General features: G+C 41.0%; 1 protein-coding gene across 1 annotated transcript in view; it reads right to left on the bottom strand.

Moving 5' to 3' along the window:
* Positions 1-224: 224 nt before the first annotated feature.
* The window catches only part of UBE2V2 (ubiquitin conjugating enzyme E2 V2), a 29,920-nt gene continuing 2,915 nt past the window's right edge, over positions 225-27,229 (bottom strand). Inside the window, exons 2-4 of the mRNA XM_082675076.1 lie at positions 13,270-13,418; positions 8,584-8,709; positions 225-1,744 (exon numbers count right to left, since the gene is read on the bottom strand). Coding sequence (XP_082531202.1) covers positions 1,598-1,744; positions 8,584-8,709; positions 13,270-13,418 — 422 coding nt within the window. The 3' untranslated portion in view covers positions 225-1,597. The remainder of the gene's footprint in view (positions 1,745-8,583; positions 8,710-13,269; positions 13,419-27,229) is intronic.

Here is a 27,229-nt window from a genome sequence, read left to right on the forward strand (position 1 = left end):
CAGGGGACACGGGTTCGTGCCCCGGTCTGGGAAGATCCCACATGCCGCGGAGCGGCTGGGCACGTGAGCCATGGCTGCTGAGCCTGCGCGTCCGGAGCCTGTGCTCCGCAACGGGAGAGGCCACAACAGTGAGAGGCCCGCGTACCGCAAAAAAAAAAAAAAGCCATATTGAAATTAGCAAATTTAGATAAACTGCCACTGACTTTAAAGTATTACTGGCCAAGAAAAGGTAGCTCAGAGCTTTAACTTTGAATGCACTTGATAAAAACATGTCAGGGTTGAGAAATCTGTCCTTGTTACATGACCACCTTACTATTTTCTTCGGAAAACAGAACCCATAAGAGAGAAGTATTTTCAACAAAGTAGTACACCCAAGCGCCGTGAGATGAGAAACGGCGACCGAAAGCCTCGCCACTCTGGTAAAGCAGAGCACAGGCGGGCTTTCAGTTCAGAATTATGTAGCTGCCAAGGCAAAGGATAAGTGAACAAGACTAACCCCAGTTAGTGCGAAGAGCACTGGGGGCAGATATTATGAAGAAAAACTGGAACGTATGTTTGGATAATTTGCGATCTCTAATTCTATAAAAACTGCTAGAACTCAAACATCTTTCTTAACAATATTTCTGGTGAAATCAACTTCAAAACATAATACCTGGGATTCCTCCTTCTCCTAACAAGAAATTAAACTTATTAGGTAATCTGTACTGTTAAATACTCCACAAATTCCAATTTGCAAGAAGTATACAATATAGGATAAATAATAAAAGGTGTGTATAGGGGAAGGCTACAATAATTCCGATTTCTGCTACCTCAGCAAGTTACCGTATACATACCACATCAATATAACAGAAATGGCACAGTTTCTGAGGACACATTCCACATTTTATTTACAATTTAAGACTAACGTTAATCTCAAAATCACATATCCATATATCTATTTCCTTTTTGTTGATTTCATTTAAATGTAAATGCATGGTTTGTCCAACAAAGACTGTAAACAACTCTTCACCGCGTCTGGTACATGGAACACCCAGGAACAGCTTGTAACGGAAATCCGTCCACCTCCCCACAACAATTTTATTATAAATACAGGTATCAAAACAATCCTGAACGTATTTTTGATACTACTAGTAGTCAGCACCTATACCGCTTCGAAAATGAACACGTTTTGTGACAATATTCATTGTACCTGCCACTTTAGACCATTTCAACGGAAGCTCTTTCACTAAGCGAGAGCACGCCATTCTGGGTTTTCCTTCTTGGGCTTTCTCTTCAGAAACACATCTGCTTGCACAGCCATCTGACACTTCTTGCTGTTCTTCCACCTGGAAACCTGAGTTCCACTCTGAGTACTCCAGGTTCATGCTTAAATGACGGTGCCTTAACAAGAAAAAAAACTGTGCTGAATTTTCCTCCTGTTACCTGGAAACATAATGGGTGTACATATATTAAATATACTCTTACAGATGTCCAGGTCATGTTTACCGGCTGGAATTATCTTACTTAATGTGTGGGTATTTTGCATTGTGATATTTAATCAAGACATTAACATGAATAGAAGGTTGTTGATTTAAGACAAGTTTTAAATCCACTAAAATTAATTGTTGTATGTTTGTCCTTCTGGTGGCTGTGGAAGCTTCATATTTTCTTTGGACATCATTAGACGTCTTAGCTCTTGAAGTACAACTTTAATGCTGTATGAGTTCTGCCATTTTGCTAACACTGGTATGCTCCGTGCATCCACCTGAAAGGAGGGGAAGAAGAGGAAAGTCAGCTGCCGAGTGTAGCGGGGTCGGCCACCAACTCACTAGATGCACTTTGATAAGAAGTACTTCTAAAAATTCATAGCTTGGCTCTATTTTCACAAAGCGAACATTATGAAACTACTGGTTCATATAATACTTAGGGAAAATATTCCTTCTTCAACAGGTGTTTCCTAAAAAATTGTGTCCTTTTCGTGTGGTGCTTTTCTGTAAACGTGTAGGGAACTTCGGTCATCAGAAATAAACAAATGTTATATAAAATAACTACACGTAAACATATTTACCAATTCCTTCTTGATAAGGTTTCTCTCCATTCCCAATGCCACGACCCAAAGTCTGGGCAATGACCTCCACCAGGATTAAGGAAAGAACTGCGAACCCTGACCTCTGCTTTCAGAGCTCTCTCTCCCGTGTGTTCTCCGCACTGCGCTAAATTCATCTTCCACTGCAGGAAACTGGCAGGATGGGGCTGGAGCTCCTTCAAAGCCTCACCCCCAGGTACCTGCCATCTCTCGGCCTGCCTGAAAGTTCCCTGGAAAACCCCTCCCATGGTGTTTCTCTTTGTCTGACCTCAGAACTCACCCACGGAGGACCACCTAGTCCCCGGCCCACCCCTCCACCTGGTGTTTGCCAAAAATAACCAGTGTCAATTGTGTGACACCTCGGAGACACAAGCTACTATGTACAAAATAAGCAACAAGGATGTACTGTACAACACAGGGAAAGATAACCATTATATTGTAATAACTTTAAATGTAGTATAATTTATAAAAACACTGAATCACTATGTTGTACATCTGAAACAAATATAATACTGTAAATCAACTATATACTTCAATAAAAAATAAAAAAATTTTTAAATTAAAGAAATTGCTTAAACTGTTTACACCTCTGCTGGGCGAGGAGGTGGTAAGAGGAAAGCAGGAAGGTGACCAAATACTTCACAGGAAAGCTGGGAAATGAGATGTCCAGTGAGGCTTTGAAAAGTTCCAACACACACCTGTGAATCTAGAAGACACACATGTGCAGGGCTGTACAGGCTCAAAAGACCTGAGAAGACCATAAACTCTCACCTATGGCTGACCTTGAGCAACATATAAAGAATTTGATTATGCACCACAACCAAGTGGGATTTATCCCAGTAGGGCAAGGTTGGTTCAATATATAAAAATCAATCAATGTAATACACCATATTAACAGAACAGAAAGCAAACACCATGATTATCTCAACAGACACAAAATAGCTTTGACAAAATCCAACAACCTTTCATGATAAAAACACTCAACAAACTAGGTATATCAACCCAATACAGAGCACCTACAAAAAATATACAGCTAACAGCACACTCAATGGTGAAGGACTGAAAGCTTTCCTCCTGAGATAAGACAAGACAAGGACATCTGCTGCCATCACTGCTACTCAACACTGAACTGGAGGCTCTGGCCAGGCAACTAGGCAAGAAGATGAAATTAAAGGTTTTGAAAAGAAAGAAGTGAAACCATCTCTATGCGCAGATGCCGTGGTCTTGTACACAGATCCTAAGGCAGCCATTAAAGGAACTGCAACTGCTGGAGGGAATAAACGAGTAGAGCAAGGCTGCAGGGTACAGGATCCACAAACAAAACCTCACCTGTGTGCTTGCAATGAATGATCTGAAAAGCAACTCAAGGAAACAATGCCATTTACAACAGGATAAGAAACAGAAGTGTAGGCCATGCACACTGAATACTGTAAAAAAAACTGTTGACAAAAGTATCCCATGTACACGGATCAGACGCTCAAAGTCGTCGACAATCCTCCTCAAACTGATCTGCAGATTTCACACAATCCCTATCAAAATTTCAACTGCCCTTTCTTTTCTTTTCTTTTTTGCAGAGCTGGACAAGCTGATCCTTTAATTCATATGGAAATGCAAGGAACCCAGAATAGCCGAAACAATATGAAAAAGAACACTTACTACAAAGCTACAGTAATCAAGAAGCTTGTGGGACTTCCCTGGCGGTCCAGTGGTTAAGACACTGCACTTCCATTGCAGGGGGCACGGGTTCGATCCCTGGTCAGTGAACTAAGATCCCGCATGCCGCGCAGGTGGCCAAAACAAACAAACAAACCAAACCAAACAAAAACAAAGGGTGGTGTTCACACAAGGATGGACATACAGATCAATGGAATGGAAAACGACTGAGAATGCAGATCAATGGAATGGAAAACGACTGAGAACCCAGAAGTAAATCCATGCACGTACAGTCAAAAGATCTCTGACAAGTGTGTCAACCATGGGGAAAGGACAGTCCCTTCAAGAGACGGTGTTGGGACAACTGGACATTCACATGCAAAGGAATGGAGCTGGACCCTTAACTCAAAATGGATCAAAGGCCTAAATTAACAGCTGAAACAATAAAACTCTTAGAAAAAAACAGGAGTAAATCTCTGTGACGTTGGATTTGACAATGGTTTCTTAGATATAACAACTAAATACTTTCAATGAAAGAAAAAGTAGACAAATTGGCTATATAAATTTTTTAATTTTTGTGTTGAAAACATCAAGAAAACAAAGAGACAACCCACAGAATGAAACAAAATTCATGCAAATCATATACCTGACAAGGGGCTCTTGTTCAGTAAACTAAGAACTCTTAGAACTTAATAATAAAGGCTCAATATCTCAATTAAAATGTGGGCAAAGTGGATCGTGGTAGACAGCTGTTATGGACTGCATGTTTGTGTCCCCCAAAACTCATGCGCTGAAACCCTAACCACCACGGGAAGGTACCAGGAGCTGAGGACCTTGGGAAGTAATTATCAATAGGTTTAGGTGAGGACCCAAGGGTGGAGCCACCACGATGGGATTAGGAGAGAACGAGACTGGAACTTGCTCTGTCCTCCCCGTGAAGACCCAGCAAGAAGTCAGTCATCTGCAGCCCAGAATGAGGGTCCTCACCAGAACCCAACCACGTGGGAACCCTGATCTCAGACTTCCCAGCCTCCAGCCTGTGAGAAATAATTTCTGCTGTCCAAACTAGCCCCAGTTTATGGTCTTTTTGTGACAGCAGTCAAACTAAGACAGCAGCTTTTGTGATGGTTCCCGAAGATCTTCAACTCCTGACATTCACGTCCTATGTGACCCCTCCCTGGAGTGTGGGCTGGACAGAACGCTGGGATATGACTTCTGACGTTAAGCTACAAAAATACTCCAGCTTCCATCCTGCTCTTTCTTGCTTTCACTCCCCTGCTTTGCAGACAGAAACCAGCTGCTGTGCTGTGAACTGCTCTGTGGCCTCTGGCTATAGTGTATAAGGAACTGAAGGCTGACTGAGAACCTGACTACTGCCAACACCTACGTGAGTGAGGCCGGAGCTGCATCCTTCCTCAGTCGAGCTTTCAGCAGAGACCACAGCACAGGCTGGCATGTGGGCTGCAGCCCTGTGAAAGGCCCTGGGCCACAGTCCCAGCCCACAAAGACTGTGAGACAATAAATCCTTGTCGTTTTAGACGGTTCTGAATAGACATTTCTCCAAAGAGGGTAAAAAAAAATGGCCAATAAGCAGGTGAAAAGGTGCCTAACTAGGGGAATGCAAATCAAACCACAATGAATATCAATCAAAAGAAAACCTGATGCCTAATCCAGTCACTCTATACAAACACCTACGCTCCAATAATTGAACCAGGACTTAATTTCTCTGCTTCCAGGTCCCCACTCCAGCCTGACTATATGAAGCGTTGGTAGGGATGGACAGTCCTGGCACTTACACACAGTGAGCATGACAGACATGGACAACCCTGGAAGAGCCCGGGCGGAAGTCAGTCAAGCTGAAGACAAGCCTCACCCAGACCCCACCTCAGCAGACATCCTACTTGTACGTGAACGTCCTAGAGCAGGGCCACTGAAATCACCTTTCACGGAACAGCCCAAGGCCTTGCACTGATTTTTACTGGTCCACCACAAGATAAACACAGAAATTCAGAGTAGCCTTTAGAGAGTTCTACAGCAATTTAACGGAGAAACTTTTATCTTAAAAAATCTGAGCTTGGGCCTCCCTGGTGGCGCAGTGGTTGAGGGTCCGCCTGCCGATGCAGGGGACACGGGTTCGTGCCCCAGTCCGGGAAGATTCCACATGCCGCGGAATGGCTGGGCCCGTGAGCCGCGGCCGCTGAGCCTGCACGTCCGGAGCCTGTGCTCCGCAGCGGGAGAGGCCACAACGGTGAGAGGCCCGCGTACCGCAAAAAAAAAAAAAAAAAAAAAGTCACTGACATATGAGTGCACACAAAAGGGATACAACATAGAAGCATACACAAACGTGCACAGTAAAAGTACAACCATGCATGAAACGATAAATGCCAAATCTGAGATGGAACCACCTCTGAGGAAAGAGAAAGGGGAAACCGGGAAAGGCACAAAGTTAACTCTGTATAATGCAGTCTTTCTTTAAAAAAAGACCTGTTACAAATAAGACAAAAAGGTTAAGATTTGAGGAGGGTAAGTGGAGGATGTTGGTTACATCATTCTCTAAAACCTGCCTGTGTGTTAGAAACAATTCTTTTAAAAACGCCAAAAATAAAAACAAAGAGAAAAATGATAATTTATAGTAACTGCTACAAAGGGGAAGAATAAAAGAGTGACTGTAGCAGAGTAACAAAACAGACACAGTTCAGACTGGGAGTCAGGACAGAACTCTCTGAGAGTGACACTTACACAGCGAAGTGAAGAAAGAGTCCGTAAGGATGTCCACCCTGGAAGCACAGAAAGTGCAACGGTCTTGAGGCGAAAGGAAAGGTGTGCAGGGCCGCGAGCACCGTGAGCCCCCAGGGAGCCAGGGCAGAGAGTGTGCACGTGTGGCTGAAGCCACTGCAGGATTTTAAAGCACAGAAGCGACAGGACACAACCTGTGCCTCAGAAAGATCCCTCTGCTGCTTTCTTTGTAAAGACTGGGGGAGGTAAAGCAGGAGAATCAGAGAGGCTGTGCAGGGCCCAGACAAGAGATGATGGCTAACATTCACTCGGTGGCAACGTAAGGAGAAAAGTAAAATCGGACTCGAGTTACATTTTCAACAAAGACTAACAGACCTTAATGCTAGAGGGTTTAAGGAGGAGAGGCAGAGAAGGACGCATAATGTCCAAAATGAGATCAGATGAGCTCGTAAGGCAGGTCTGAAATTTAATCCTGAATTTCCTAGTTCCCACAACAATGTAGAACTCACTATGAATTACCTAATTTGCAGAGTCTATAATATGAAAACAAACCAGCAGTTGTGAAGAACAGCTATTCCTGGTAAAGAAATTTCACAAAAATGTCTTCCTCATAAAGGCAAAGTTGTATGTCATAAAAGAAATTCCCTAAACAATATCCCTTCTGTAAATTCAAACTGTTTCGTAATCCTCCTTCCATCACATCTCCTAATATTACTGACACAGAAATAGTTAAGCATGCATGCTGTAATTTCTAGAATAACCACTGGAAGAACAGAAACAATGAAAAGAATCGAGAATGGCCATTTCAAAAGTAGGCAAGAAACACGTGTAAAGATAGAAACCACAAGATAAGATGATTATACACCTGAACGCATCAACACATTGTACAATGTCCATGGACTGATGCCCTAGCAGGCAGGGCAGGGAGGACTCTCAGGGCCCAGCACCGGCTGGCGCACCGCACGCAGGGAGGTATGGGAGTGGCCCAGCAGGTCCAGGGCTGAGATGCCCAATAGCGCTCCTCCAGTCAGGGTCATGCTTTTGTCCGGTGCACCCAGCAGGGAGGAGCCAGCCCACCTGGAGCCCTGGGGTGCGGTGGGGGCCGGACGGCCAGCTGTGTGTCCAGGACCCAGCCTGCTGCTGGAAGTGTGCTTTCACACAGGGGGACTGAGCACATGCAGGTAAACACACTGGGCAACAGAAAGCAGGTTTCTCACCGCTGAAGGCAAGAACTACAAGCATAGAAAGGATGAAATCTGAAAAACACCCTGCAGTGTTGGAACAGAACTGGAGATGATGGTATAAACTCATGGTGTGGGATGGATGATGGACGGAAGAGAAGGAAAGAGGGAGAGAGGAAGGAAGGCTAGCTGTACAGATGTGACACCTGGGCTAAAACTATAAAGAAAAAGTGATAGAACACAAAAGAAATGCTCCAGGTGTTAATTACCATTGCTGGGGAAAGGGAACACAGGGACGGGATGAGTAGGCGCACACAGAAGTTAAGGTAACGTTCTGTTCCTATGACAGATGATGTTCATGCTACTATCATCACGTTATCATGCTTCCTAACACGTATTCTGCATGTGAGGGTGCTCTCAACACAGCACCTCAAGAGCCTTCGCTTCAAGTTCTAGTACTCGTATGAACCTAAGACTCGTACTGGAAATTATTTCCGCTCACTTCCTTCTGTGAGTCAGGCAGAGCACATCATTTTGATTTATTTGCTTTAAACAACCATGCTCAACCACGACTGTCTGTTCCCGTACAGACATACTTGTTCCTCAAAGAAAAACCTCCTCTTCATGAATATCCATCCTTTTAATCTCACCAATGTACCTTAACCCTAAAGAAAAATGTTAATTCAAACAGAAATAATGACTTTCTTATCACCAAACAAGGATTCAGCTGAAATATGACTACCGAAGCAATTAATAAAACCCTCACCTCTATCTAGGCTAGTACATAAAGGTTCTTAAGGAAAGGTCCATTCAAAAGAGAAAAACAACATGAGATAAACTGTTTTAGACTTTCCGCTAAACAAAGGTCCTTTTGTTGTTGTTGTTTTAACATTCTCCTGACTATATATTTATAGGTTATGTAAGAATAAAATGACCACTTTAACTTACCATTCCACTGGAATTATTTACTCCGTTCATATTAATTTTGGTTACAAATCTAACTGATGGAGGTGCTTCTGGGTATTTAGGTCCACATTCTACTTTCAGGCTATATATTCTGTTTTCATAATTTGTCTGGAAGGCAAAAATAATAATAATAATACTGAAGTGCTGATCAAGGGGGAAAGCACAATGTAATGCACTTAATGTGGCCACTCGTATGGCCACGAATTTGCCTGTCTACACATTTATTTGGTCTATGTGGCTAGAAACAGGCAGCAAGCACACTTAAAAGTAGAGATTTCACAAAATTAAGTAATTCTACAAAGCAATATCAAAATGGTCAGGACTTGCTTTTGTGGCACAGACAGTGCCTATAACAAATTAAAAGGAAACAACAGACCACTTAAATTCAGATTTTACTAAAAAGTCCATATTGTGGCTTGACCTGTGTCACACATATATAAAGGTCCCCATTTTTCCAGGACAATTCTGTTTATTCTTACTGCTCCTGTATTAATTATTAATAATACTTCATTTCATTCTCAAAAGGGTCTGGCTGGACAATAACTTATATGGTTACCCCATTTATACAGCAATCAATATATCTTCTGGTATAAACACCATATTATACCATTGTCCAGCACTAGAACAATTAATTCATGCCTCTTGTTAGTTACATTTACGTTACTACTTCATTAATTTTGTTGTCCATTAAATTCCATTATCTAAATTCAGAGATACAATACCCAACTTTTATTTTTCCACATCATTTAAAAACAGGGTTTCTTAATCGAGAAGTTGAACATTACCATATTATAAAACAGCCATTTTAAAGCTACCAGACTTAATGCTTTTAGATTTTTCAAGGCTTACTTTCATGCCTATAATTAACTCTTCTTTATCCTTATGGCTTCTGTTCACTAGGTAAACTTATTAGTGTTCAATTAAAACAAGAAAGTAAAAAAATAAATGGAAGTGACAAATTTCATACCTGTTGATTCCTGTATAAACATGGGAAAAAAGAAGTTAACCATCTATAGATTTCACTTACCCCAACTGATCCACAGCTTCCTCTCCCTTAAGTAAGAGTTCTCCCAAGTGGAGGTCAGGTCTGGGTTATTAAACTACCGTAATTTAAAATGTATACAACAATCTTATACATATATTATTATATATTTCAATATTTTAAAAAAGAAACAGCTGGATAAAACTCATCCAAGTTTAACAGCAAACATATATTAATAATATGCCCAGGACCTGGAGAGGTTTAAACAGGACTAAAGGTCAAGGAAATCATCTGGTCTGTCGTTCTCCAATCACATGCACAGCAGCCTCTCTAGAAAACTTGCGTTAAAAATAATAATAATTTTTTTAAATGATACAAATGAACTTATATACAAAACAGAAACAGACTCACAGACATAAAAAGCAAACTTATGGTCACCAAAGGGGAAAGTGGCAGGGGGAGGGGTAAATTAGGAGTTTGGGGTTAACAGATACACACTACTATACATAAAATAGATAACCAACAAGGATCTACTGTAGAGCACAGGGAAAACGATACTCAATATTTTGTAATAACCTACCAGGGAAAAGAATCTGAAAAAAAATAGATATGTATGTATAACTGAATCACTTTGCGGTGCACCTGAAACTAACACAACATTGTAAATAAACTATACTTCAATAAAAAAAGAAATAAAAGGAAAAAAAATTTTTCTTAAATAGCCCCTGAGAAATTCCATACTGTTAAAAATACTCAAAGTACATGGAAACAACTAGAACTCTCATACTTTGCTGGTTGTAGGGAATGGTATAATCATTTTGGAAACAATATGGCATTTTCTTATAAAGATAAATAAGCACACACCTCCCCTACCAAGTAGGAATTCCATTCCTAGGCATTTTATCCAAGAGAAATGGAAACAAACCTATGTTCACAAGAAGACTTGTAATCACAGCAGCTTTACTTGTAATGGGCAGGGAGTACTGTGATCAGGAGAAGCGATAAGCACACTGTGGCATCTCTGTGAAACACACCACTACCCACTTCTTGGAACAACACAGCTGATCCCGAGACATTATATGCCAAGTCAAAAGAAGCGGGCCTCTAAGCACACACACTGCACGATTCCACTGGCACGAAGTCCTACAACACACAAGACTACTCTAGGGGGTAGGGAGTGGTGACTGGGGCAGGGCGGGGAGGGGCACAGGGAATTTCTGGCGGCACAGACATGTTCTGTATCTCGACATGGGTGCGGGTAACAGGCTCCATTTGTCGAAAATCATGATAATATCTATGCATTTCACTATATGCAAATTATACCTCAATCTAAGCTAGCCTACAATGATTAAACATCCTAACTTTTGGTACCTTTGATTAATTTCATCACCCTTGAATTTTAAATTAACAGCCAAGTCTTGCTGTTGTCTAACAAAAGAGTGACAGAAAAGAGAGTAGTAAAAGGAACTAATGTTTATTAATTATGTACTACACATACTCTCTTATTGTCTAATTATTAATTCATTTAATTCTCAAAACTTCTAAAGTAAGTATACATATAAGGAAACTTGGAAATGTTACTAAACATCTAATGCTAAAAAATACTGCTTAGAAAATTTAATACACAAACATATATGGAAAAACAAAATCGCTAATTATATAAATCCAAATAAATAGTGGAAAAACATAAAAAACCAGGGATCTTAGTAACATATAAAAAACATATAAAAAACCGAGAAACAACTAACCAAGTAACAGAATGCTGAGGTAGGAATTCTCCTGTTACCCTAAAGCTGGGGACAAAATTGTTCTGAATCTGGCACCTTCCAAAGAAAAACCAACTAAGCCGAGATGCCGCCCCTGCAGGTTTTATTAAAAGGCAGCTGAGCAGCTGAATGAGTGCTGGGACCGCCCACTCTCACCCAGCCCCCCAGGCCTCAGCAGGCGGGGAAGCCTGGCTGGAAAGCCTGGCTGGAAGGACAGGGCCTCTCAGGGGTGCCTCCCGCTCCACAGAAAGGGGAAGGGGCTCCAAGACAACCCCCACCAGCAGAAAGCGGCAGGGGGCAGCATCCTGTCTCTGCGCCCCCTGCAAGCAGGCCTAGCCCCATCCGACCCTACAGCAGCCTTGGCTCCCACTGGGCACAGCAACCCAGCGAGCTTCCTGTGGTTCAGTGACACCAGGAAACAGCTAGTTCGGGGGTCCTGCTGATGACCCCAACCGGCTGAGAGAGACTTGTGAACTAGGTTACAGGGTAGCCCACAGAATCATGGGGGGTCTTATGCACAAACTCCAAAACACTCTTAAAGTCTCTTAGAAGTAGCGACTGGAGAAAAACCAAATGTAAATCATTTCGAATGTATACTCCACCCAGTTCAGACTGTCCAATCTTCAAGCTGTTCATTAGATAAGAATGCTCATTATTATAAGCACTTACTTTTACCAAAAAGACCATATGGTGATACTGTTAACAGGCAGTGAAAATCAAGGTTTTCATTACAAATACCAAGTTATAAAACATCAAGAATTCTAACCATCAGGATTTTATTTCCTTCCTCACATGTCTTATGGAAAAATCAGAGCACTGGAGGGAAGAGGGAACTTGTTAGTTTAGCAGAGTGCACAAATTCTGCAAAGGAATACCAGAAAATGCAAAACATACATTAATTCATTCTCTAAAGTTCACATTGCTAATTACGTGACCATTTTCCTTTTAGAAAAAATAAAGAGGAAATCTAAACTCTACCTAACAGCAACACAGTTGAAATGCTCCCATCACAGGCAGCAAACAATATACAAAACCAAAGACTAAGAAAACCTTCATATTTGTGTTCTTTCCAACAAGTCAAAAAACATACAATACATATTTCCAAGAGTCACTGCAGGGTGCGCAGTAAATGGGGCCTTTGAGTAAGGAATGCAACGCAGAAAAAAATTTCCCAGAGTCTGAAAAAGATTTTGAGTAAAAATAGAAAGTCATAAACTTGAGAAAGACCTAAGAATAAAACAACAGGTCTGTTGCCAGCAATGCTAGAAAACATGCAAGAATCAGCCTCGTCTACATATTTTATAGATGAAAACATGGAGGCCAGAACATTTCCATGGCGAGTCAACTGTCACTGGCCAACAGCAATGTGCACTCAACACAAACCAATTTAGAAACCCTGATGACACACACAGCAGGTTAGTAACATGTTACATCAAAATACACTCTTTGCTCTTCCCAAATACCCCTCCATTTCCTCACCTTTTCTCCTCTCTATCTGGAATGTTCTGCATCCCCATCACCACCTTCTGAAATCCTACCAGCCAGTCCTTTAAGGCTCATTCCAAAGGCAACTTCCTCCACTGTTCAGCTTTCCTCAATTATTCCAGCTAGAAGAAACATATTCTAAAGTCCCGCAGTGAACTTTCTCTGCCATATTCAGAATCTATCATTTGTGTTCATTTCTTCTCCTCTACTCAACTGCAAACACTTTGGCAGCAATGATTGTATCGGTCTTTTCCCCCCAATCCTCCAGAAAATCAAGCATCAATAAATGTATACAAAATAAGTAAAAGGTGAGGAAGTGTTTCAGTTAAAGTTATCATAATTATTTATTTTAATATCAATATTATAAAATAAAATGCTTACTCTAAAGTGACAATAAATATTAATAGAAAAAAATATGTAATTTATAGCACTGACCCTTGGTGGCCCAATAATCATGCCTGTCCACCTTGTAAGTGTCATATCTTCATCATCTTCCAGGCCCCAGCTAACCGTACCATCGCCTACTCCTTTTTGTCCTTCTTCAAGTTCTTCCAACAAGCGAAAATTACGAGGAACTTTAACGCCTATACAAAAGAATGTCAATGTAAATGTAAAAAGCTCATAATTATAAGGGCTACACATATTCAAATTCAGCTTTTCCCAAATTAACCTTTAAAAATTATTTCCCAAAAAGACAAAATTCCCTTTAAAAAGCATTCTGCCCCCAAAAATGCTGAATCTAAAAACCCTTCAAAATGAGAACGCTAAAGAAAGCACTGTTCCAAACATTAACAGCAGTACAGAACATGTATATAAATTCCTAAGCAATCAGTTTTAAACTGACATAAATCAATCATAAGGGAATCATCGTAAGTGATTATTTTTCCATAACTGAGACTCCTGTTCCTCAGCCAAGAAACGACATCGAATAAACAGGCGTGACCAGGAAGTCCATAAAAGCTCCATTTCATTAGCATATACTCTCCAGTAATCTTCAAAGACGAGAATTATGTTCCATCTGTAAAAACGCACTAAGAGGTACTATTTTGAGAATGCTGACCCCACCCTCGGTCTTGAGCCAGTCTGCTGGCTGCCTAATAACCAGGGGGCCCCGTCTCCCCCGTCAGCAGGCTGGAGGCTGGAAAGCCAGCCTCCTGGATGTTTCCTAAGACACGTCCTTCTCATCTGGGCCCAACCCAGCAACAGTTTCACAATCCAACAGCCTTTCTCACACTTCCACTTCTTTAGACCTCCTCATTCTACTTATTTCTAAAGTCTTACCACAGAAATGTTCCTCTCTGCCTAGAACCCCCAGCCTTTCACGGTCCCTACTCCCTCACTCTCACTGAACCTGGTCTTTGCCACCATTCTGACCTCCAACCCCTGGAACCAACCATGATTTGTGCACTTTATCACAACCTATCCTAGGATCACTGGCCTGGCCTCTCTAGAGGATGGACCCTGTGGTTTTCTGTGTTCTCAATAGCATCTAGCATGAAACACCCTCCAGGCCCACTGCACAAGTCTTGAAAAAAATCAGGACCCTCTCCTTCTGGCTCTGGAGCACCGCCTCTCTCCCTCCCTCCCTCCCTCTCACATGCAAGCACACAGACAATCATGAGGCAGGAAAAAAAGTGACGTCTCTTTTAAGGCGACTGTCATTTTGTATAACTTATCTCTCTTGCTGAAACTAAAACATCTCTTTCAGTTACTAATTTGTAGTAATGCTTCTGGACAAATAATGGAAAGCCAATAAGTACTGTAACTTAAAAACACTAGCCACGGGGCTTCCCTGGTGGTGCAGTGGTTATGAATCCGCCTGCCAATGCAGGGGACACGGGTTCGATCCCTGGTCCGGGAAGATCCCACATGCCACAGAGCAACTAAGCCCGTGCGCCACAACTACTGAGCCTGCGAGCCACAACTACTGAAGCCCGTGCGCCTAGAGCCTGTGTTCCGCAACAAGAGAAGCCACTGTAATGAGAAGCCTGCGCACCGCAATGAAGACCCAACGCAGCCAAAAATAAAATAAATTATATTAAAAAAAAAACTAGCCACTTAATGTACTGTGCTTCATAAAAAAGGCTTGAAAATCTTGGGCCACAGAAATATGGGGCTGTTATAAATCACAAAAACAAGAGTACTCATTATCACAACTACAATAATTAGTAATAACCATTTGTTCAGGGTACACTGTGTGCTATTTTAAATAAATTATCCCATTTGATCCTAAAAGCACTCATTTTACAGTTATAGAAACTGAAGTTTGGAAGAGTAAGTGACCTACCCAAGGTCACACAGTTACAAGCGGCAGATCCAGTATTAAAACCCAGTTTCTAGACCAAAGTCACTCTCTTAACCGGTGGGTTATACAGCGAGCCATCCCGGCAGCATCGTGGGTGCTGCCCAAGGCCAGCTCCCAGTGCCGCTGCCTCCCAGACAGGGGCCCCGGCCCTGTTTTCTCATCTATAAAAGGGAGACCACGGTGGCTTCTGCTCCAAAGAACCACTGTGAAAATTAAACAAGGTATCTATCTTAAACAGAATAAATGTTGACTATGACCAGTTTAGTGTCCATATTAAATAAAATTACAAAAAACTTCCATTCACCTCCATCTACGTTTTGGGAGAATTCAAGCTCTCTGTACAGTCCTGAAGGTTGGCCCCCAGGAAACAGTCCCCTGAGCGCTAAGTTTCTATGCACATAACACTGGGACAACTGCTCTTCCCTGCAGCTGCACAGTCAGAATCTCCACCATCTATTGCTACTGACTTGCTTTTTAAAGGCTTCTTAAAGGACCCTGATTACCCTTACCATTATGAAGTCATTCCCGAAGAAAAATTCTAAATTTGTGTTGAATTTTGTTGCCTCCTTTTTATTAACAATTCAGTCAGGTAAGCTTTATGCGCATCCAAAACTACAAAGTAAACAATGTAAAAGTAATGTTTCTTTTTACATAAGTGCCATAAAAGTGATAAACCTAGTGACTGCTAAACTTTTCACCATTTCTCTATGCTGCATTTTGGGGAAACAGTTCTAAGATTAATGGATCAGTTATTGGCAATGTTAACATTTAAAAGATTATAGCAGCTAAGATTATTTTGTTTTTAAAGTATAAGACTCAAAACAAACACCAGTGAGCTATATTTTTAAATTCAGGGCTAGAGTACTCTGGTTTTATTTCAACCAAGCACTAATGTCTGTGAAGAGAAAACACCACGAGATGGGGATGTTGGTCTGTGAGTGTTGCAGTGTGTACATAAGCTGCCCTCTGGATCTCTTGCCATGTCTGAGTCGCCTTCTATTAGTTCTGCTTGCCTTTTTCCTATGTGTGCATATGTGTGCATGTTGTTGTTATTACTGTTGTTGTTTAATAGTTTTAAATACTTTAATCCCTTAGTCTGGGATCTTCATTAAAAGAAAAAAATCCTCAGAGACCATCCAGTCCAAAACCTAACTCTTTAGAGAAAAGAAAATTCTCACCAGGAAAAGTTAGGTGATAATCCTAAAGTCACTTAACTACCAGTTAGTTACCAAACCAAGTCAAAAACCCAAGTCTCCAGGCATCCACTAATCTAGTCTCCTCCTTACTACATTACAATGAACCTCCATTCATAAGACGTAAGACCCAAAATAATATTATTCAAAAGCAAAATGCTGAATGCAAACAACCTAGAAAACATGCTTCCAGTTTTTAATCTCAAGGCTATCCGATTCCTAATAATGTAACTTTAATTCCCACAATACCAAAAGTAAAGGCATAAACACTGCCAAATAAAAACTAGAATGAGTCTTGAAATGCTGTTTATTAGGAACATGGATTTCCCAATTATAACTCATAAATATTTTTACTTTTTTCAGTTATAAGGAAAAAAGCCCAAATAAAACCTTAAACAGTAATAAATCTGTCAATCTATCCACACAAACATAAGAAATGACAGCAAAGCAAATTTAACATCACTTTGCAACCAACCATCTAAATTAAGAAAGCTCTGATAACACTAAAAAAAAAAAAAAAAGATGAGGTGGTATAGTTTTGAAGAGGGCCAGGTGAATTCCAGTTCTACACTCTGGGATGTAGAAAACCCAAAAATAAATAACTATGAACATTTCAGTGTTCTTTCTTTCCAGATTACTTTCGATATATAGTAATATATGGTTTCTGTGTTTTTTCCCAAATGATATCATGACTCATAATTTTGTAACTTGCTCTTTTCCTCACTTACAAACATGTTTCTATATAAGCATAATCAAGTACCATTTTTAAATGTCCTGGCGAATAATATTGTCATGTTGGGGAACGGGGTGGGCAGGACTTCACTGGGCACCCTTTCACACTATTTGACCAGGTGAATCATCATCACCTACAGAAATGAAAGGAAAACCCCCATACAAACAGAATGAATTTCTTCCATCTTATCTGCTTTCCAGCCCTAGGTAGCTGGTCCTCAGGAACACCCCGGCTCCCCGCACTACACGCCCAGAGTGGCGGTGGTAGGTTAGGGGAGGGAGTGTCGGGGCGCCCAGCTTATGGGCCGGCCAGGCTGCGTAACTGCCCCTGCAGAGTTCTCTTAGGCGCTTGGGCTTCTGTCACCCTTCGACACACCTGAGGAGGCACGCTGCTAAGATGGAACTCCTGAACAGTCCCACTTGTAATCTGAGTGCTTGCTTCCCATCCCACTCTGGGAGTTCGGAGTCCCCGCAAACTCCCAGCAGGCTGACTTAGTTAAAATGGACATATTTATTGAGCACCTCCTATGTGACAGACATTTGCTAAAAGCTTTACAGGCAGAAGCATTAAATTTTACCTTATGTTGTTTTAACATCACCATTTCACTAAGTAAGAAAATTAAGGCTTAAACTACTAGGTTGGGCCACATGAGTGAAACTGCTGATGTTCAGGCATCTCTGTGATCAACAGAAAGTGATTTTGCAAGGTTCACCCTGAAAACATGGAGAGCGAGTGGGGGAGGCGAGGAGGGAACAAGTCTCAAAGCCCAGGCTGCCCGCCATTACGCTCACTCCCTCCCCTCAGTCCTGGATGGCACGCACATCCCTGGCCCTGCAAATCTGATGGGAGGAGGAACACGTCATGACCAGCTGTGGGGGCAACTGCCAAAAATAAATCCTGCTCTGAACGCTGGTAAAAAGAGCCTTTCCATGTATCACACACCTGGGTGTGCGCGAAGGCAAATATTTCCCTACCCAGGGAAATAATATAACTGTCATTTTATATTTTTCAAAGTACTTTCCCATACAGTCATCTAACTGAATAAGGGAAATATCTTTTGAGGTATGATGGGCAGATATATCCAATTTTCACAAAGATCAAAGACATGAAGTAACTCACTCAGGATCATGGCAAGCCAGTAGCTGAGTCAAAAGTGAAATTCACATTTCTCAGCATGAGTACAACTGTTTCCATTACTGTATACTGCATACTTCAGAAAATAAAAAAGAAAGCAGGGAAACTTCAGAATGTGTACGACTTAAAACACATATTTTTCAAAATATACACATTGTTGAAATTCACTATATAAACAAAAACATCATAAAGAGAGTTTTAAAATTCAAGTCTAAGAAATAGGGACTTACCTTCTGATTTTGCATTGCTTAAAATTATATATTAACAGAAGCATTTATAAAAGCTCTCTGTGAATAATATTTTCTAATTTTTCAGAAATTTAAGACTCAAATTATTTGTTTGGTTTTAACATTCTTTTCTTCCTTAATGGGGTGAAACAAAATTAGGAAAACACCACATGTAGAGGAACATGCATTAGGCATCAAAGCACTGGGAAACCTTTTTGATCATATCCATTACTTCTACATTAATTCATCCCTTCACTCAATAAACCTCTGACTACTGGATGTAGTTACTATGCTAGGCACTTGATACCAGGAGGACCAAAACCTTTGTTTGCCCTCAAGAAGTTTACAGTCTATGAGAGGAGGACAGTTAAAGAGATAGAACAACACAAAGTAAAACATCCTCTGGGGACACCTAGGAAGGACAACCAACCCCAAAGAACAGACAAGGAAGGTCTCCTTGAAGAAGAAACTCTCCAGGTACAACATAAAAGAAACCATTCAGGGAGAGAGTAGGTGAAAATATTCAGGACGTCAGTGGGGAAAATTAAAAAACATAAGCAAAGAATGTCAAAAAACTGAATAAACAGAGCCATCTGCCTACATGAGAAACTCACTGCAAATACATAAGTTCTCCTCAAACTAATCCACAGATTCTTACAATTTAAACTGAAATTCCAATAGCACTGTTCTTGGAACAGAACAAAGAGTCCTAATATTCTTATGGAAAACTTAAGGAGCAGGAGTTTGGAGAAAACTTTTAAAGAAAAAGAAAACAGAGGGATAACTTCCCTAGATATTAAGACTTCCCCATCAGCCAAAGAAAGTAATTAAGATAATGTGAAGTCAGTGCAAGAATCGACAAACTAATGAAAAAGAAAGCCCCCAAACAGATACATGCATGTATGAAAACAGGATATGTAATAAAGGCAGCATTAAGAGTCAGCAGGGGGACTTTCCTGGCAATCCAGAGGTTGAGACTTTGCCTTCCAAAGCAGGGGGTGCGGGTTCGGTCCCTGGTCAGAGCTAGGATCCCACACACCTTGTGGCCAAAAAACCAAAACATAAAACAGAAGCAATACTGCAATAAATTCAATAAAAACTTTAAAAAATGGTCCACATCAAAAAAGAAAGAAAGAAAGAGTCAGCAGGAATCCACACTAAAAGAAGACCAATCTTGAATCATGTACCAGAAAAATATATATGTAATTATTTTGCTTTAAAGAACATTAGCGGAAAACTGGCAGTCTGAACAGGGCCCAGAGATAAAAGTTCGGTATCAAAGTTAATTTTTTGATTTTGATAATTATATTGTCAAGTAAGAGAACGTCCTGGACTTCAGTACATACACAGTGAAGTATTTAGCAGCGAAGAGGGGCATGTCTATAACTTATTCTCAAATGGTTCATTAAAAAAAATGTGTCTGTGGCGGGGCGGGGAAAGAGGGAAAGAGAGTACACACGCAAGCACATGCAAAAATCTTAATTAGCATGGGGTAGGATTTCCTCATACTGTTCATGTAACTTTTCTGTAAATCTGAAATTATTTCAAAACAAAAAAATAGGGAAACAATGGACTGGACTGTTCGGTAAATGATGTTAGAAAATTTTATCCACATGGAAAAATAAATTCGATCCCTATCTCACAGCATACATGAAAATCAATCCTAGGCATATTAAATGCCTAAATGTGAAGAGCAAAACATAAGACTTTAGGAAAATATATGATATCCTCCGACCTTGGGATATAAGAAAGGATTTCTTTTAAAAAAGCACAAACCAGAAGATTGATAAACTTGACTAAAATTTAAAAACGAACTTGACAAAAGAGCCACAAACTGTTATGAGGAACATAACCAGGAAATGTCAGCATCCAAAATATACAAAGAATTCATCCTATGATTCAACGAGGAAAACAAAACAGTGAATAAGGAGGTTCACAGGAGTGGAAACAGGGATGTACAATAAACATATAAAAAGGGTGCTCAACCTCAACAGTAATCAGGGGAAACATGAATTAAACCATAATGACTCTCCACCAGACTGACAAATATTAAGTCTGGCAATACTTGGTTTGACGAAGATGCAGAAATGGAGGCTCATTCACTGCTGAGGTTGGCATAAACTGGTACAACTCTGGGAGGAAACTGGTAACATTCACGGAGATCCTGGCAGTTGAGGATAAATGAGCAAAGAGCCAGAAACTGCCTGGAAGGGCAGGTGTGCTTGCAAATTCAGACTTCACCTGCGGCGGTGAAGACCAAGGGAGGGGTTTAAGCACAGACTTCAAGGACAGGAGGGCAGAGGGGAGAACAACATCGGCTGTGATGAAAGAGCAATCAGGGAAAAAAACGTTAAATGCCTCCACTAAGAAAAATGTGGTTCGTTTTATTGTTGTAATTCTGTGATTTTATTTATTTCCAATAACCAAAACTAAACATCAAGCACGAGCTAGAAACTGTGCTAGGCCGTGGGATCTCACACTGACAGTCCCAGCCCTCATGGAGTCGACAGCCTATCAGGGCAGCAAGACACAGAAATCACAGCGTATGAGAGGCATTTAGATGACAAAAGCAACAGGAAAGTTTCCTAAAGCAGTAGTTTTGCTCTATCACAAAACTAGACAGGTGACTTTGGGTAAGTGTCTTTTTCTTCCACTCTGCGTACTTTGATGTAAAATGCGGGACTAAACTACATGAGCCCACCCCAACCCAGCTCACTGACCCGCACATAGAAGCCTACTTCAGGAGGGGTCCGGCTGGACTGGAGAGAAAGGAGAAATCCTGTCCCCAGGTCTCTGCCCCACCTCCATCCTCAGCTTCAGAACCCTTGCGGAACCACGTTATTCCTAAAGCTCCTCCCAAGTTTAGGATTCCTGAATTCCATTTGGAGGACTGTTTCAGAACATCAGACATGACCCTTTCCTAAGAAGTCAAAAACAAAAAGCAAAAAAAGCAAAAGGGAAAAAGTAATAAACATAAGGTATAAAAATTTTAAGTTGATTTTCAAAATATTAAAACTCTATATCATCAATAACCAGTTACACTGAAGTAGTAAATGGATAATATGTATTTCATAGACAGATATGAAATACAACTGATAATCCAACAAGGAAATGAACCAGAGGGAGGGAGACACAAGAGGGAAAGATATGGGAACATATGTATATGTATAACTGATTCACTTTGTTATACAGCAGAAACTAACACACCATTGTAAAGCAATTATACCCCAATAAAGATGTTAAAAAAAAAAAAAGAAAATGAACCAAAAGAGAAAATAAGAAAAACATGCAGCCTTAAAAAAAAAAAAATGACATTACTGTACTCCCATCAAAAAATAAAATTAAAAGCACAGTAAACACAATGCCAGCAAGACAGTGGATAGACTACATTTATCCATCCTTACACATCACTGGAAATTGACTACACCTTGCTGAAGAGGGAATTTGACAAAATATAACAAGAATTTTAAAATATTTATACACTTTGATTTATACTCCAGTCTGTGAAATCCACCCTCAAGAACAAAGCACAAGGAGTGTAGCCGGCCTCAGAGCCAGCTGTGAACAACCTGTCTCCTGTCTCCAGGCACGCGCCCTCCTGGTCAGAGGCCAGGGCTACTCCCCTCCCCCCGACTCTGGGCTGGCCTTGCCACTTGTTTCGACAGAACGCAATGCTGGTGCGGTTCTGGGCTGGGACGAGCCTCGTCAGAGCCCTATAGCTTCTGTTTGGTTTTCTTGGAAGCCAACCACCATACAAATTCTGACCTCCCAGACACTACTGGGATGCGAGGAAGTCCAAACAGAGCACCTGGAGTGGCCATGCGGACTAGAACCAAGGCACCTGGGCACAAGGCCCAGCCCACCGTCAGGTGAAGGGAGACTGGCAAAACCACACAGTCAGCCCCCAAATCATAGGAATAAATCACTGTTTGAAGCCATATATCCATTTCAGATATTAAAATTTGTCTTAGAATTGATGAAATATGGCAGATGAAAATAAATCTGAAAAAAATTTCAAATCAAACGTACATCTGAAGCATCTGTACTATACCTTCAAACACAAATCCTCTGGATTAAAGGATTTGCAAAGTGCCTCGAACCCGCGGTATGGAAGCTGCACTATGTGCAGTAGAATGTGAACCATGCTACTGGTACTCTTCAGGTGACAGCCAAAACCACTCTGTCACCAGCCACTCTCCCAAAATTCTGCAACTCTTCTTACGGCCTATGTGCTGTATACTAACTCAGGTAAGGAGAAAACGTGCAGCTTCATGTGTTTATTTAATGAAAGTATTTGAACACAAAATATCCTTTTAGTACCGCTTCACTTCAGAAAAGTAAACTCAAAACAAAATTTAAAAGTAAAACATCATCATACACAAAGGGGGAAAGCTAGATTTGACTTGAGCCATTTGTTTTCTCATTATTAAATCACTCACATAGAAACTGCACCATAAGGAAATGACAACATCGGAGGCACTCAATAAACACGTGGTGCGTTTATGGCAGACGCTTACTTTCAACCTTTCTGTCGACACTTACGGGCCAGTCCTGAAGCAGGTGATGCCGATTCTGAACACTGAATCCTTTCCCCAGCATCTTGGCGGTGGTGATGGGTGAGGACAACCATGTAGGCGGACGCATTCAAATGCAATAAGCTACCTCAAGAGATTTTGCTCAGAACGCTACTGCTATCTCAATGAGGCAGACTAACCAGGGAGAACCGAGTTACTTAATATTCTCCAGGAAACCTGCGAGCAATGTTTACTTCAGAACTCAGAAGGAATGCCTCCCTGAGAATAAGCTCGGGAGTGGCAGAAAGCTAGGTGAACCACAACATACTCTGCTTCCTCTCCAGCAGGAACTTCCAAGTGGAGTGAGGACTGGCACACCTCCCCCTCTCCCTCCCGGAGACCACCTACAGGGTACAGGGGCTCTCCTGTGGCACCAGGGAGCTGCAGTTAGAAGCAAAGGAAGTATCCCGCCAAGTCACTGCTGGCAGGGTGAACACTTGAGAAAATTTAAAACTTTTCAATAACTTAAGTATATCCTCTCAGGAAACAACCACTTACATCAATACTGTTTAGTAAGCTGTAACCGATAATTTAGTTAGCAGGTGACACTACCATGAATAACAAACAGTAAACCAAGCTATGCATTGTTGGTACTTTTCAGTAACATTCCAGTCACTAGACTGAAAAAAATCTATGGCATAATTACATACAAAGAATAAAGTGCTTGAAGCATGCCTGCTATCTGGCTATATAACTCTGTTAATGTAACATTAAACCTCACACCTGGCAAGGCAGGGCTTAGACTCCTACCCTCTGTCATGTGGTAATCCTGTATAATAATCATAACCAGACCATCACTTAGAACTTACATATGTCAACATGATGTTTTTAAAACAAAGAGTCAGGTAGACGATGAAGTACATACCAAAAGCCAGACTTTTCATCTTAATAAAGTAGAAAAAAATAGATAAATTGGACTTTATCAAAATTTAAAACTTTGGGGTTTCAAAGGATACCATCAAAAAAACCAAAAAACCTACAGAGAGAAAATATTTACAAACCGTACATCTAATAAGGAACTTGTATCTAGAATATATAAGAACTCTTACTACTCAACAATAAAGAGACAAATAACGCAAATTTTTTAAGACGGGCAAACCAGAAATGAACCCACACTCATGTGGGCAATTAATCTACAACAAAGGAGACAAGAACATACAATGAAGACAGTGACTTCAATAAATGGTGCTGGGGAAACCGGACAGCTACATGCACAAGAATCAAACCGGACTACTCCCTCACACCACACACAAAAGTAAACTCAAAATCCATCAACGACTTAAATGTAACACCTGAAGCCTTAAAATTTCTAGAAGAAAACTTAGGCAGTATGCTCTTTGACATCAGTCTTAGCAATAATTTTTTGGATGTCTCCTCAGGCAAGGGGAAAAAAAAGCAAAAATAAGCAAATGAGACTACATCAAACTAAAAGCTTGGCACGGTGGAGGAAACTATCAACATAACACAAAGGAAGCCAACAGGATGGGAGAAGACATTGGCAAACACTACGTCTGATAAGGGATTAATATCCAAAATATACAAAGAAATCATACTACTCAACATCCAAAAAAGCAACCTGATTTAAAAAATGGGCAGAGGATCTGAATAAGACATCTTTCCAAAGACACACAGATGGCCAACAGGCACGTGAAAAGACGGTGCTCAACATCACTAATCATCAGGGAAATGCAAATCAAAACCACAATGAGACACCACCTCACACCTGTCAGAACTGCTGTCATCAAAAAGACAACAGAAAACAAGTTGGCAAGAATGTGGAGAAAACGGAACCCTTGTGCACTGTTGGTGGGAATGTAAATTGGTGCAGCCACTATGGAAAACAGTATGGAAGGCCCTCAAAAAATTAAAAATAGAGCTACCATACAATTCAGCAATTCTACTCCTGGCTATTTATCCGAAGAGAACAAAAGCACTATTTCAAAAAGATATATGCACCCTTATGTTCACTGCAGCATTATGCACAATAGCCAAGATATGCAAGCAACGTAAGTTCCCATCAATACATGAATTGATAAAGATGATGTGGAAGGTGCACACACGTGCGTACACACACACACACACACACACACACACACACACAAATACACTGTAATACCATTCAGCCATAAAAAAGAATGAAATCTTGCCATGTGCGACAACACGGATGGACCTAGAGAGTATTATGCTGAGAAATAAGTCACAAAGACAAATGCTGTATGATTCCACTTACATGAAGCAACCAAAAAGTTTATAGAACACAGCGTGATACAGAAGCAGAATCAAAGAACCTGTAATCAAGAAACTAGCTCTGGACTCAGCATCTAGCTAAGTAATCTTGTGAAAGTCATTTCATATCTAGATAGCGCTCATCTATAAAATATACTTTGCCTAGAGCCTAAATGATTCATAATGTACTTTCCATGAGCACTACTATTCCCATATATGTATAAGGACCTATACAAGCCATAAGGACCTCTCTCCCCTTCTGTAGTTTCAAACTTTGCTGAGTTCCAACTTAAACTGAAAATAACATCTGCTCTTACACAAGTCAGCAAAGACTGTGTAAACAAGAATACACTTCCAAACCCAGTCCTGAAGTCCCATCTTACAATAATATCTCAAAGATTTACTTATAAATACATCTGCTCTTTTAAAACAGTTAACTACTTTTGAAACAAACTTTTTTATACGCGGGCCTCTCACTGTTGTGGCCTCTCCCGTTGCGGAGCACAGGCTCCGGACGCGCAGGGCATGTGGGATCTTCCTGGACCGGGGCACGAACCCGCGTCCCCTGCATCGGCAGGCGGACTCTCAACCACTGCGCCACCAGGGAAGCCCCTGAAACAAACTTTTGAACACTGGATTTCATTCCATTTGTTCTAGTCTACATACCTCACATCCATTTTGAAGTTTTGCGTCAAACAGCTCCCCAAATACTTGCTAAGTGGATGTTTCCACATATGGGCAATCTCCGCTTTTCATGGTTTCCACACGCGTGACTTTCAGTTACCACGGTTTAGCGAGACACCAGTCCCCCAACAACAGGGTTCAGACTCCAGTCTCCATGGTACGCAATGAGTACGCGCACAGAGCTCACACGTGGCTGCTAGCTCCTCAGTCCACAGGTCACCATGTGAGTGACAGACGAGCAGTCCCGACCAGCAGCCAGCACTTCACAGCTTTCAGTGTGTACCTGAGGCTCACTGCGCTTCTCTTACTCAGTTAACAGAGAGCAAAGCATGGAATAGAGTTGCCTCCTTGTCTACCAGTGACAGTCCATAAAAATAGCCAACAAAGGTGAAAGTCCAGCAAAGAAACAAGAACTGGCAACACGGGAAGTGAAATCTGAACAAATGTAAGGAGAGTCACAGAAGAAATTTGACCGTGGGAACATTGGAGAGACTCCGGAAGAGCAGGCAGAGGAATTCTGTGAACATGAGCTTATTGACATAAATGAGGAAAGGAGATGTAGGAAAAGGATGACCGTGGCCCAGAGGAAGTGAAAAACTTCACAATAAAGAAACTCTTAGAGGTATTTCCTAACACTGAAAGCACAAATGACAAAATACTGGAAGCAGATCCAAATTTTGGAGTTATGACAATTCACCAAAGCACAGAAAAGATACTTGTTCCACATAAGTTATACGATAAAAAGATAAGGCAAGCATTGTTCAAACTAATCTTGACAAGCGTTTTATAACCAAAAACACTAGTTCTTAATCTCTCACGTTTAAACTACAGTGTACTAAACAAATGTTAGTTTTACTATTTTTTCCATTTTTCCTATATGCTTGTAACCCCAGGAATTTTCAATGTTTCAGCAAACATTTTCAAAGGTCACAGAATAATCATAATTTTTCTTACTTAGTAAGATTGCTCTGAACAGTTTCAGTATGCCACCCAAACTACCATGCAAAGGGAGGACTGCTGATAGGTTGTATTGCCTGAAGATATTATCAAGAGCAAACATACGTCAAGAGCACCCAGGTTCCTAACTCACATAGACAAATCTACCAGGCCTGTTATTAAAGTCTCAAGAGGGAAATACCCTGGACTATTACAGTTCAGCTCTTGTATTGTTTAATTTCCAGGTTCTATGATTTACACCTGCAAATCTCTTCTTCTATTACTACTCCCAAGTTCTGCCCATATCCACAAATCTTCATCCCGAAGATGGGGAAAACAAACAAAATCATGTAGTCCAAACTTTTCATAGAAGGGACGGAAAA

This window comes from Grampus griseus (assembly GCF_964374135.1).
Source record: "Grampus griseus genome assembly, chromosome: 17".
NCBI classification, from domain to species: Eukaryota; Metazoa; Chordata; class Mammalia; order Artiodactyla; family Delphinidae; genus Grampus; species Grampus griseus.